The sequence below is a fragment of the Siphateles boraxobius genome, unplaced genomic scaffold (assembly GCF_051911475.1).
Source record: "Siphateles boraxobius isolate OS27281-9 unplaced genomic scaffold, OSU_SipBor_1 74, whole genome shotgun sequence".
In the NCBI taxonomy this organism is placed as follows: Eukaryota; Metazoa; Chordata; class Actinopteri; order Cypriniformes; family Leuciscidae; genus Siphateles; species Siphateles boraxobius.
The window spans coordinates 717,501-731,831 of NW_027509202.1; the positions used below are offsets into that span (position 1 = coordinate 717,501).

Genomic DNA, 14,331 nt, shown 5'->3' on the forward strand with positions numbered 1-14,331 from the left:
TGTGTGTGTGTGTGAGTGTGTGTGTGTGTGTGTGAGCCCTGGAGAACAACACTGTGTGTGTGTGTGTGTGTGTGTGTGTGTGTGTGTGTGTGTGTGTGTGTGTGTGTGTGTGTGAGTGTGTGTGTGTGTGTGTGAGCCCTGGAGAACAACACTGTGTGTGTGTGTGTGTGTGTGTGTGTGTGTGTGTGTGTGTGTGTGTGTGTGTGTGTGTGTGTGTGTGTGTGTGAGCCCTGGAGAACAACACTGTGTGTGTGAGTCCTGCAGAACAACACTGAGTGTGTGTGTGTGTGTGTGTGTGTGTGTGTGTGTGTGTGTGTGTGTGTGTGTGTGTGTGTGTGTGTGTGTGTGTGTGTGTGTGTGTGAGCCCTGGAGAACAACACTGAGTGTGTGTGTGTGTGTGTGTGTGTGTGTGTGTGTGTGTGTGTGTGTGTGTGTGTGTGTGTGTGTGTGTGTGTGTGTGTGTGTTGCGGTAAAATACGTTAGTTCAAAGTTCTCTGGTGTTTAATAATGTTCTCAGAACTTCTGCACAAATGTTGTTCAATCATGGAACTTTTTTTTGGAAACAATTTAGTTAGACTTTAGTGTGTTTTTTAAACATTCAAAAGTATAATACTTGCAAAATGATAAAATAGAGAAAACATTCCCTTATGTTCCCTCATTCACAAAAAGTTTCTAAATTGAACTGAAGTTTTCATAATTTCTTATATTTGTTTTATGAATGCGAAGCTGCTCTGAAACAATCTGTGTTTCATAAAGAACAATTCAAATAAACTTGACTTGATTATATTCATGTATAGATGAACTGTGTTTGGCTATTAAGCTGATGTTTTTATTTGTTTATTTGATTGCGTTATTTTATTGTGGATTTTCACCTGATGAATGTAACAGATGTTTTACTGTCCCGCGAACTCGCTACAATGTTGTAGCTCTGTACATTGAATTTTTTTTTTATAAATAGATAGTTTAAACAGTATTTTTGAGTGTAATGATAATGAATGAGAATGCAGAAGCTCTTCAAGCATCAGTGAGAGTCTGAGGAAGAGGAAGCGGTGGGCGGGGCTTGTAGATGATTGACAGACGGAGGGATTGACCTCATCATCATGCGATATGAAGTAACCGGAGATGTAACGGCGACAAACATCGGAACACTGCCATAAAACTCACTAGATTCACGCTCGTTCATAACGATAGGAACGGAAAACGCAGCCGGGTGTTTTTTTTTCCACGCTCGATGATCAGATAATCTAACGTTACAGCTTAACTAATGTGTTTCTGTTAAGAAGTAAAATAGCGTCGCAAATCTTTCATTGTTTTATCGGATGAGGATAAATGCTCAACTGTAAGTTCTTGGTAGACTCCAGTGTTTTTGCGGAACTGAGAATGTTCGAGACTAAAGGACTTTGGAGCATTAGCGTGGACGTCAGCTGTCTGATGCTCGGTAAGAATTCACACACACACACACACACACACACACACACACACACACACACACACACACACACTCACTCCTCTGGCCTCGGTTTGCCTCTTTAATTTGCCTTAACTGATTATTTTCTTCATTTGATCGGCGTTGTTTAATGCATTGTTTCAGATTCCCATAAATCTGTTGAATGTTACAATGTTTCACAGCCGCGAATCCGCTACAATGTTGCAGCTCCGCACAATGAATATTAGTGAAGCGTTACAAACATGCATATTCATACTCAACATATACATACGTCACTCCACAGATTACATTTACACTAACATACGTGATGAAATACAAAATCTCATTATTATACTCAGAAAAGTTCAGAAGTTTGTATAGAGATATAGTTCTTTTATGAGGCGAGATAAGAGAAAGTGCTCACAGATAAGTTGCGTTTACATTCACACGTAAACCCTACACACATTTCAGCTAACGTTCTGGTGACACACAACGTTAAGAACAAACGTTCTTCCAGTAACTTCCAGTTATTTCAAAGTTATCTTAATAATATTCTCAAAACATTAGCACAAAAAATTATTTACACATCGTTCATGGAACGTTTTAGTCTTAAATGTTTTAGTTGGACATTCGTCTAACGTTTTTTAAATGTTACTATTTGATTTAGAACGTTCAGAGAACATTTAACAGTAACATTCGCATAATGTCTGAGGAATGATACAATAGAACGTTCCAATCAGCAAAACTGTTTTTTTTTTAACTGGACGTTTTGAACATTTAGAAGTAACGTGTTCATAACAGAATGGAAACGTTAACTAAATGTTAGAACGTATTTGACCCTGGACCACAAAACCAGTCATGAGGGTAAATTTTTTTTAATGAAATTGAGATTTATATATCATCTGAAAGCTGAATAAATAAGTTTTCCATTTATGAATGATTTGTTACGATAGGACAATATTTGGCAAAGATACAACTATTGAAAATCTGGAATCTGAGCGTGCAAAAAAATCTAAATATTGAGAAAATCGCCTTTAAAGTTGTGCAAATGAAGTCCTTGCTGTTGCTGCATCAACGGACAAAAATATTTCTTGGATATATTTACGGTAAGAAATTTACAAAATATCTTCATGGAACATAATCTTTACTTAATATCCCAATGATTTTTGGCATAAAATAAAAATCTATAATTTTGACCCATACAATGTATTGTTGGCTATTGCCACTCGTGACTGGTTTTGTGATCCAGGGTCACATATTTTTGTTAGCTTACAGCCACTTCACTATTAGCTCAATGTTGTATGCACTATTAGATCTTGAATAGAAATGCATAGAATGTTTGTGGGCAAGAGACTGAGATTCCCACTGACAGTGAATGGCCACATATACGAGTGCTAGAATAATAAGATTAGTCTGGCGAGACTGAATACAGAGCCTTTGTTTAACCTCTATTGTTGAACACTTGATTTAAATCATGTGACGTTATTTGATTATCAAGCTGAATGTGCACTGAAACACTCTGTTCCTCTCTAATTATATATAAGAAAAATTACCCAACGATGTTTAAAATTACCCAACATTTGTGTAATAATGACCACAACATAATGACCCAATAAGCATAACCCAACGGTTGGTTAAACAATATCCCAAAGTTTTTTACTGTGTACGTCTAAAATAAAATAAAATTCACCAGTGAAGAAAATTTAACCAAAATTTTTTCAGACAACATTTCTCACATTATCACAGTTTTTGCGCTATAGTTTAGAAAATGGTACTAAAATCTGACCAGAACTCAGTTGATATTTGACTGGTTTTGTCCGTCCTTCTGTTAGACTCTCACACATGAATTATGTTGAATATCTGTCAGCTGTTAAATTTAACTACACAATTAGATAATACCAGTTTAGCTCAACCAATCACCAAGCAATACTTCATGTTGTTCAGTCTGTGGTGTAAAATGAAGAATTATTGGGTATAATAATTCACAGTTTACTTTATTTTGCTCTCCTCACTTACAGAAATGAAATATAGAGTCCTGCACACACTAGTAAAATAATACCAAAAATGATATGTTGTCTGAATAATGTGTGGCCTGTAAATGTGTGACGTTCTTCTTTTGCAGCTGGACTTCCATTCGCGGTCTTGAATATTCGGCACACGCCATTCAAAAGAGGCTTTTTCTGCAGCGACGACACCATCAAGTACCCTTTTAAAGAAGACACCATATCTTACCAGTTACTGATGGGAATAATTATTCCACTCGCACTGCTGCTGGTAAGCCTTCCATTGCTCTCTTAACCAGTTGTGCTTCATTTGCCACATCAATAAACTTCATACAATTACAATTAACATGCTCAGTTATAGTCATGTGTAGGAAGCTTGCTTTTATCTTTTATCTCACAATTCTGATTTTCTTTCCCCTTGCAACTGTGTTTAAATCTCACAATTAGAGCTTTTTTTCAGAGTTATTAATTCTGAATTGTGATAACATTTAAAGTCCCCCGTAGTCAATAATTGTATCCCTTAAAAATCATCTTTGATCACCAAAATTACACATTTAAATGTTTTTTCCTTAAAAAATGTCATCATGCCTTTAAAGGGATAGTTCAACAAAAAATGAAAATTAGCCCTTGATTTACTCATCCTGAACTCATCCTAGGTGTATATGACATTCTTCTGTCAGACGAATACAATAAGAGTTATATTAATACATTTCCTGGCTCTTTCAAGGTTTATAATGGCAGTGATGGGCACCATTTTTTTAGTCCATAAAAAAGTCCATAAAAGTGCATCTATCCATCCATCATATGATAAAAGTGCATCTGTCCATCATAAAAGTGCATCTATCCATCCATCATATGATAAAAGTGCATCTGTCCATCATAAAAGTGCATCTATCCATCATAAAAGTGCATCTATCCGTCATAAAAGTGCATCTATCCATCATAAAAGTGCATCTGTCCATCATAAAAGTGCATCTGTCCATCATAAAAGTGCATCTGTCCATCATAAAAGTGCATCTATCCATCATAAAAGTGCATCTGTCCATCATAAAAGTGCATCTATCCATCATAAAAGTGCATCTATCCGTCATAAAAGTGCATCCATCCTTCATAAAAGTGCATCTATCCTTCATAAAAGTGCATCTATCCATCATAAAAGTGCATCTGTCCATCATAAAAGTGCATCTATCCTTCATAAAAGTGCATCTGTCCATCATAAAAGTGCATCTATCCATCATAAAAGTGCATCTATCCGTCATAAAAGTGCATCTATCCATCATAAAAGTGCATCTATCCATCATAAAAGTGCATCTGTCCATCATAAAAGTGCATCTATCCATCATAAAAGTGCATCTGTCCATCATAAAAGTGCATCTATCCTTCATAAAAGTGCATCTATCCATCATAAAAGTGCATCCGTCCATCATAAAAGTGCATCCATCCTTCATAAAAGTGCATCTATCCTTCATAAAAGTGCATCTATCCATCATAAAAGTGCATCTATCCATCATAAAAGTGCATCCATCCTTCATAAAAGTGCATCTATCCATCATAAAAGTGCATCTATCCATCATAAAAGTGCATCCATCCTTCATAAAAGTGCATCTATCCGTCCATCATATGATTAAAGTGCTCCACACGGCTCTCCGGCGGGTTTATAAAGGCCTTCTGAAGTGAAGCGATCCGTTCGAGTAAAAATATCCATATTTCAAGGTGCAGTGTTTGATTTTTAGCGGCGTCTAGTGGTGAGGTTACGAATTGCAACCAACAGAAGTTACGGTGGCCGACAGGAAGTGATGTCATCTGAGACAGCAGAGAGTAGCCAGTTCAGCAATGAGGTTTCTTTAAGAAATTATGTTTACTTAATTATTCAGTAAAACTATGTTATTGCGAATATTATTGTTACTTGTTCATCATTGCGTCAGTGTTTTATTCGCTGAACTAAGCTTGTCTTCCTTGCACAAAGAGCAACATATTAACGAAACGCGTTTGTCTGTTTAGGGCCACCGTAGAAACATATCGGCGCATTTCAGTGTAAGGAGACCCGCGGTGTGTGTAGACAGAAACTGCTCATTCTAAGGTAATACAAATATAACGGTTCATTAAGTAAGGTCTTTATACACCACTGAAAACATAGTTATGGATCTTATATTGCATTTCTGTCAGTAGATCCTCAGAAATATTACACATTGCACCTTTAAAACTTTATCGATTAAAACAACTAGCTTCTGGCAGACAGCTATACGCTATACGCTAAAAGAGCACTTCAAAAAAATGGTGCCCATTCACTGCCATTATAAAGCTTGGAAGAGCCAGGACATTTTTTAATATAACTCCTGATGTTATTCGTCTGAAAGAAGAATTTCATATACACCTAGGATGACTTCAGGGAGAGTAAATCATGAGCTAATTTAAAATAGCTTGAATGTAACTCGACACCTTTGACTCATTTAGTAAGTCTTCATTGCTTTCTTAACCAGTACTGCTTCATTTGAGTAATAAACAATACAAATGAACATGCTCAAGAGTCATTTGTATGAAAGCTTGCTTCCATCTCAGATTAAAATATAAAAAAGGAAATTGAAATCATGATTCTGATTTTCTTTCCCCTTGTTTGTGAGTTTAAATCTCACAATTACAGAGATGGCAATTGCAAGTTATGAAGTCTGAATTGTGAGATATAAAGTCAATTTAATTTTTATTCCAAGCTTCCCTGAATTTGACATTTGTTCTCATCACACAGATCATCTTCGGCGAGTGTTTTACGATCTATCTGAGGTCCAGAGCTTCTTTAAGTTATGAATATATAGCGTGTGTGTACAAGGCCGTGGGATCCTTCGTATTCGGAGCGGCGCTGAGCCAGTCGCTGACCGACATCGCCAAATACACCATCGGCCGCCTGAGACCTCACTTTCTGACGGTCTGCAAACCCCGCTGGAGCCTCGTGGACTGTACGGCAGGTTACATCGAGAACTTCACCTGCACAGGAGATCCACACGACACTAACGAAGGCCGGTGAGTGAAACACGGACGATCTCAGAGCGTTTCTGATACTCTCTTTATCAAGTGCATTGTTTGATTTAGGATATAAAAGAATGCAGTTTACTAATAATGATGTACAATCTTCTACTTGCAGGCTTTCCTTTTATTCTGGTCACTCATCGTTCTCCATGTACTGTATGCTGTTCCTCGCTGTAAGTGTGTTCTTATGAGAATATTTCATCAAATTTAAGGTGAGACACTACAGGCCAACCGCTCTATTTCGCTTCCATAACATGGAACAACATTTTAGACCAGTGAAAAGAAAATATCCAAAATACACATTTAAAGTCTTTATTTCATTGCACTTGTCTGTAGATTTCAGTCTTTAAAGATGGTGAGTTAGAGTTAAAAATCACTTCAGCAGTTTTACACACACCAAACTTTACAGTTTTATTCATATCTATATTCTGAAGGTTTGTTCATATATTGTTCGCCTGATTTGGTCTGTTTACAGTATTTTCTATTGAAGCTTGTTTCCGCCACAGAATAAAAAATAAAAAAGGTAATTGCGATTCTGACTTTGTTTCTCACAATTGTGAGATAAAAAGTCAGAATTGCGAGATATAAACTCGCAGTTGCGAGAAAAAGTCAGAATTGGGAGAAATAAACTCGCAATTACGAGAAAAAGTCAGAATTGCGAGAAACTCACAATTAAGAAAATTACACAATTACAAAAGTCAGAATTGTGAGATATAAACTCGCAATTACGAGAAAAAAGTCAGAATTGTGAGATATAAATTCGCAATTACGAGAAAAAAGTCAGAATTGTTAGATATAAACTCGCAATTACGAGAAAAAAGTCAGAATTGTGAGATATAAATTCGCAATTACGAGAAAAAAGTCAGAATTGTTAGATATAAACCCGCAATTACGAGAAAAAAGTCAGAATTGTGGGATATAAATTCACAATTGCGAGAAAAAAAGTTAGAATTGTGAGAAACTCACAATTAAGAAAATTACACAATTACAAAAGTCAGAATTGTGAGATATAAACTCGCAATTACGAGAAATACGTCAGAATTGTGAGATATAAATTCGCAATTACGAGAAAAAAGTCAGAATTGTGAGATATAAATTCACAATTGCGAGAAAAAAGTTAGAATTGTGAGAAACTCGCAATTATGAGAAAAAAAGTTAGAATTGTGAGAAACTCACAATTAAGAAAATTACACAATTACAAAAGTCAGAATTGTGAGATATAAACTCGCAATTACGAGAAAAACGTCAGAATTGTGAGATATAAATTCGCAATTACGACAAAAAAGTCAGAATTGTGAGATATAAACTCCTAATTACGAGAAAAAAGTCAGAATTGTGAGATATAAATTCACAATTGCGAGAAAAAAAGTTAGAATTGTGAGATATAAACTCGCAATTATGAGAAAAAAAGTTAGAATTGTGAGAAACTCACAATTAAGAAAATTACACAATTACAAAAGTCAGAATTGTGAGATAAACTCGCAATTATGAGAAAAACGTCAGAATTGTGAGATATAAATTCGCAATTACGAGAAAAAAGTCAGAATTGTGAGATATAAACTCGCAATTACGAGAAAAAAGTCAGAATTGTTAATATAAATTCGCAATTACGAGAAAAAAATCTGAATTGTGAGATATAAACACGCAATTACGAGAAAAAAGTCAGAATTGTGAGATATAAACTCACAATTACGAGAAAAAAATTCAGAATGGTTTAGATAATGCCTCATTTGCAAATTCAAATATAACACTTCAGAAAACGTGTAATACAAAATAATTGTCTTGATGTACAGTGATTAATTATCTGGAGTAGTATGGTAATATATATTGTCTTGCCTTAAGTGACACATATTTATATAAGTCAATAATTTTTTTAAATTAATTTATGCTAATATACAGCATGTTTTTCTCTTTGAAGCTGTATCTGCAGTCTAGGCTGAGGGTTAGATGGGCTCGACTGGTGCGGCCGACTCTCCAGGTCTCGTTTATCGCCGCTTCTCTGTATGTGGGTCTTTCCCGCGTCTCGGATTATAAACACCACTGGAGTGACGTTCTCACCGGACTCGTACAGGGAGCCGCCGTGGCGCTGTTTACTGTAAGTGATTTCATGAACGTGTGCCGTACGGCCATTAATTAGCCCATGATTTACTCATCCTCAAGTTATCCTAGGTGTGTATGACACTCTTCTTTCAGACGAATACAATTAGATTAATAAATGTCCTGGCTCTTCCAAGCTTTATAATGGCAGTGAATGACTGTTTCTGTTTTGAAGTCCATAAAAGTGCATCTATCCATCATAAAAGTGCATCTATCCATCATAAAAGTACATCTATCCATCATAAAAGTGCATCTGTCCATCATAAAAGTGCATCTATCCATCATAAAAGTGCCTCTATCCATCATAAAAGTACATCTATCCATCATAAAAGTGCATCTGTCCATCATAAAAGGGCATCTATCCATCATAAAAGTGCATCTATCCGTCATAAAAGTGCATCTATCCGTCATAAAAGTGCATCTATTCATCATAAAAGTGCATCTATCTGTCATAAAAGTGCATCTGTCCATCATAAAAGTGCATCTATCATCATAAAAGTGCATCTATCCATCATAAAAGTGCATCTATCATCATAAAAGTGCATCTATCCATGATAATCTCCGCCATTGAGCTAGCAGGCTACACCACACAGCGCCATGACAGAACAGTAGTCAAGTCCTCTTCATTTACACAGCGCTTTAACAGTATGGATTGTTTCAAAGCAGCTTTACAGTGATAATAGAAATTACCGGAACAAATTGTTTAGGCTTTACAGCAGATCTAGAATAAAGTTATTGTCCAGCTAAAGATAATCTTGATTGATTCACTTCTGTTGCGAAGATCATTAGTTATTAACTTAGCGGCCGCTAACACACACCGCTCTAACAGAAAAAAACCCTAACGCGCTCCGGCCGCTCATCCGCACAAAACAGTGCCTGGAGTCTCGAGAACACACTCCCTGAAACAGGTTCGAAGGTGAAAGTGATTCTGTTTTCTCTGCGCAAACCTCAAATGCACACTCGCGAATACGCAGACGGCGTGCACATGCGCATCACGTGTTCAGTCTATATTTATGTGCGTTTGAATATATATGTGCGCAGGCGTGATTGTTGAGGAGAGCCTATATAAAAAGGCCTGAGACTGTACTTCCTGAGAATACTCAAGAGGAATAACATCACACAAAGACTGCTGTGTCCTGATACCGTGCCTCCATTGAGAGCATACTAACACACTGCATGTGCGTATGGTACACGAGCTGCACGGCGGATCAGAGGATCATCAACACCGCCCGAAAGATCGCCGCCTGCCCTCTTCACACACTGGAAGAACTACACAGTTCCCTTTGCTTTAAAAAAGCCCAGAAAAACATAAAGGACATCCACCATCCCGGTCACTCCCTGTTTGAACTGTTGCCTTCAGGCAGACGCTACTGATCAAGTAGCGCAAGGACAAATAGACTCAAACACGGCAGTTTTTATCCTATTGCAAAAACCACCCCAATGCTGAAAAAAAATAATAATGTGTAATAAGGAAGCTGATGTGAAATCGATCAATGCAATGACAGGAAGTATGCATGTCTGTTGATGTATGTTCACACTGTTTTTATGCAATAACTGTGTGTTTATGTATGCTGCTAATGCTGTTAATATGTTCCTATAACTTGCATTAGCACTTAAAATTATATTTTTATGGACTCATTGAATGATGCACTGACTGGAGAGCACTTTAAATTTCGTTGTACCCGTGACAATGACAATAAAGACTTATTCTATAAAAGTGCATCTATCCGTCATAAAAGTGCATCTGTCCATCATAAAAGTGCATCTATCCATCATAAAAGTGCATCTATCCATCATAAAAGTGCATCCATCCGTCATAAAAGTGCATCTATCCATCATAAAAGTGCATCCATCCGTCATAAAAGTGCATCTATCCATCATAAAAGTGCATCTGTCCATCATAAAAGTGCATCTGTCCATCATAAAAGTGCATCTGTCCATCATAAAAGTGCATCTATCCATCATAAAAGTGCATCTATCCATCATAAAAGTGCCTCTATCCATCATAAAAGTGCATCTGTCCATCATAAAAGTGCATCTATCCGTCATAAAAGTGCATCTGTCCATCATAAAAGTGCATCTATCCAGCATAAAAGTGCATCTGCCCATCATAAAAGTGCATCTATCCATCATAAAAGTGCATCTGCCCATCATAAAAGTGCATCTATCCGTCATAAAAGTGCATCTGTCCATCATAAATGTGCATCTATCCATCATAAAAGTGCATCTGCCCATCATAAAAGTGCATCTGCCCATCATAAAAGTGCATCTGTCCATCATAAAAGTGCATCTGTCCATCATAAAAGTGCATCTATCCGTCATAAAAGTGCATCTGTCCGTCATAAAAGTGCATCTATTCATCATAAAAGTGCATCTATCCATCATAAAAGTGCATCTATCCATCATAAAAGTGCATCTGTCCATCATAAAAGTGCATCTATCCGTCATAAAAGTGCATCGGTCCATCATAAAAGTGCATCGGTCCATCATAAAAGTGCATCTGTCCATCATAAAAGTGCATCTATCCATCATAAAAGTGCATCTGTCCATCATAAAAGTGCATCTGTCCATCATAAAAGTGCATCTATCCATCATAAAAGTGCATCTGTCCGTCATAAAAGTGCATCTATTCATCATAAAAGTGCATCTATCCATCATAAAAGTGCATCTATCCATCATAAAAGTGCATCTGTCCATCATAAAAGTGCATCTATCCGTCATAAAAGTGCATCGGTCCATCATAAAAGTGCATCGGTCCATCATAAAAGTGCATCTGTCCATCATAAAAGTGCATCTATCCATCATAAAAGTGCATCTGTCCATCATAAAAGTGCATCTGTCCATCATAAAAGTGCATCTATAAAGGCCTTCTGAAGCGAAGCGTTCGAGTAAGAAAAATATCCATATTTAAAACTTCATAATCCACTTTTATGATGGACAGATGCACTTTTATGACGGACAGATGCACTTTTATGATGGATAGATGCACTTTTATGATGGATAGATGCACTTTGATGGACTTCCAAAAACATACAGCCATTCACTGCCGTTATAAAGCTTGGAAGAGCCAGGACATTTTTTAATATAAATTGTATTTGTCTGATAGAAGAATGTCATATACACCTAGGATGACTTCAGGGTGAGTAAATCATGGGCTAATTTTCATTTTTTGGTGAACTATCCCTTTAATATAAAACCAGCACAGACATGCAGTCTAATCATTTTTCACCTTCACAACGCAGGTGTTCTTTGTCTCGGATCTCTTCACCACCAAGTGTGTTTCAGATAAAAACGAGGAGATTTCCCACACGAGCCTTCGGGAAACGTCAGATTCTTCGAATCACTACGGCAGCACACAGTGAGACTAAACCATGAACGGAAGGAGTTTTTACAGTAACATGCAAATCTTTTTTGAATAGAAGAATATACACGGTTCTATGAATATGCAAATGAGCCCCGCCTCCTCACTCACTCACTCAGAGATCCACTCGTTGACGATCACACGTCGATCTGATTGGTTACAAGGTAGTTTGTGACGTCAGAATTTATGAGAATGTACACATGGTTTGTCTTAAAGCATATTAAAAACACCACATAGACATAAACAACATTAATAACTTGATTTTCACCACAGGGGGACTTTAAGAATCTAGAGTGAGTTCACTAGTGTAACAGCGCGGCGATTCTGTTGTACGTCACACGTAGGCTCACTATTGGCCGACGCTGGTCATGTGTGTGACGCGTGTGACGTACAACACAGAAGCGCTGCGCTGTTACACTAGTGAACTCACTCAAGGCCCACAGAGAAGGACATCAATAGTTGAAATAAAGTCGTTATTTTTGTTTTTGCGCACGAAAAGTATTTTCGTCGCTTGATAAACTTAAGATTGAGCCACTGTAGTCACTTGGACTATTTTAACGATGTCTTTAATAACTTTTCGGGGAACAAGTTTCAATCCCTTAGAAGCCTATGGAGGAGTGATCCAGCTCTCAGATTTAATCACAAATATCTTAATTCGTGTCCCGAAGATGAACGAAGGTCTTACGGGGTTGAACAACATGAGGGAGAGTAATTACTGACAGAATTTACATTTTTGGGTGAACTATCCCTTTAAGTCAGACGACCCAGGCTGCGTTCCAGTCCACTTTTAGACACGCACTTGCGAACTTCCCTAAGCACTTCCCCTCGGGGGAATCCCTGCTGCCATTTTAAAGTGCGTTCCACTTCGTGAAGTGGACGAGGGAAGTTTATATGGACAGACCCTCATTCCCTCGATTTTGACCGAGGGAGCGAGTCTACTTCATATGTACACTTCAGGCAGCTCCATATACCACAATGCAACACGATTGTGACGTCACCGCAGATCTCGTCTAATCACCACCACCAAAAACTACTCTGATATATTAATTAGAATTATTTTATATAAAACAACCCAAACACACCTATATACATTTGGATGCTGCATTAAACAAATTCTTAAAGGGAATTGAGAATTGAGAATAATTTTTTAAATAATAAATCAACTCCATAGCTGATTCCAAGTGATCAAGGGCTTATCGTTCCAGTTTCCGCCAGTAGTGGGCACTCGTGCAACGTAAGCAATGACGCAAACCCGAGTGAACGCGACGGAGGGAAGTTAGCGAGTGAAGGGCATGACAATTTTGGACTGGAACGCAGCCCCAGAATCCAGTTGGCTGAACTCCATCTTGATTTCAGAATGACACGCCCTTTTTTACCCTCTCAGATCTGAGCCTTTGCATCCCGATCCATCAAACATTTCCATATGATAATAATATTAGTGCGCTAACCAACATATACAAGCAGTGTTATATTTCTTCAGATGTGAAATGAAACTGCTACAACAGTTTTGCATTGTAAACTTGACTGTAAGACACTTTATTTCTGTGTTTTAAGGCCTGTTCACACTAATAATGATAACTACGTTTTATCAACAATATCATTCTGTTTATTATAAGCACTGCAGTTTTTCGTCTCTCGCTTTAAATGCTCGCGCTCTTTCTGATTGGCTGTCAGTGTTTTTATTGTTCATCAGCTGGAAAAAAAAACAAGAAAGTGATTATAACGATATCGATTTTCAAAACTATAGTTATTGTTTGTGTTGTGAACAGGCCTGTCTGATGAAGTTATTTTGTGTCAAATTTACATAAGAAAAAGTAAAGGATGTATGGGCCAAATATGAACAACCAAAAAGTCTATGGCATTGAAATGTACTGTGCGTATATTTTATTGTTGTATTTAATGCAAACTGTAAGGCCACACGCTGTTAATATCAAATCACTTGTATATATATTTTTGGCCTTTTTTTGTTTAATAGCAGTATTTGTAACATGTCGTGTATAATCTGCGTATACATTTTTTGTTGTTGTTTTTTGCTATATATATATTTTAATTCATTGGTGAACGTTCTATTGAGAACCAGTGAAACATGGTACAGGGAAACTGTAAACCATTTTTTGCAATTAAAATTTAGCAAGACCAAATACGGTGTAGTTATTGACACTAATCATCCGAATAATTTTGTCCTCGCAGCATCAGTGGCTACATTTACATTCATGAACCCAAATAATCCATTTTGGTGTGTTTTTTTTTTTTTTTTTGGTGTGAAATTCATGATAATTAATGTGTGAATTGGATTGCAATGTTTAGGGTTCGTATTAGAGAGCTTCTGATGACAGTGGCGCCTCTAGTGGTCAGATTATGTCATCGCTCCAACTGCAATCTGCTGCTTTCGAGCTTCGGACAGTCCGATTCGTTCGGACAGC

The 14,331-nt window shown here is 37.2% G+C and overlaps 1 protein-coding gene across 1 annotated transcript; it reads left to right on the plus strand.

Annotated features, from left to right (window-relative positions):
- Positions 1-1,062: 1,062 nt before the first annotated feature.
- plpp1b (phospholipid phosphatase 1b) lies at positions 1,063-14,049 on the plus strand. The gene is made up of 6 exons (XM_077217563.1): positions 1,063-1,438; positions 3,549-3,700; positions 6,173-6,444; positions 6,566-6,623; positions 8,369-8,545; positions 11,790-14,049. Exons 1-6 carry the CDS (start codon positions 1,330-1,332, stop codon positions 11,907-11,909), a joined length of 888 nt encoding a protein of 295 aa, XP_077073678.1. The 5' UTR covers positions 1,063-1,329; the 3' UTR covers positions 11,910-14,049.
- The last annotated feature ends 282 nt before the right edge of the window (positions 14,050-14,331 follow it).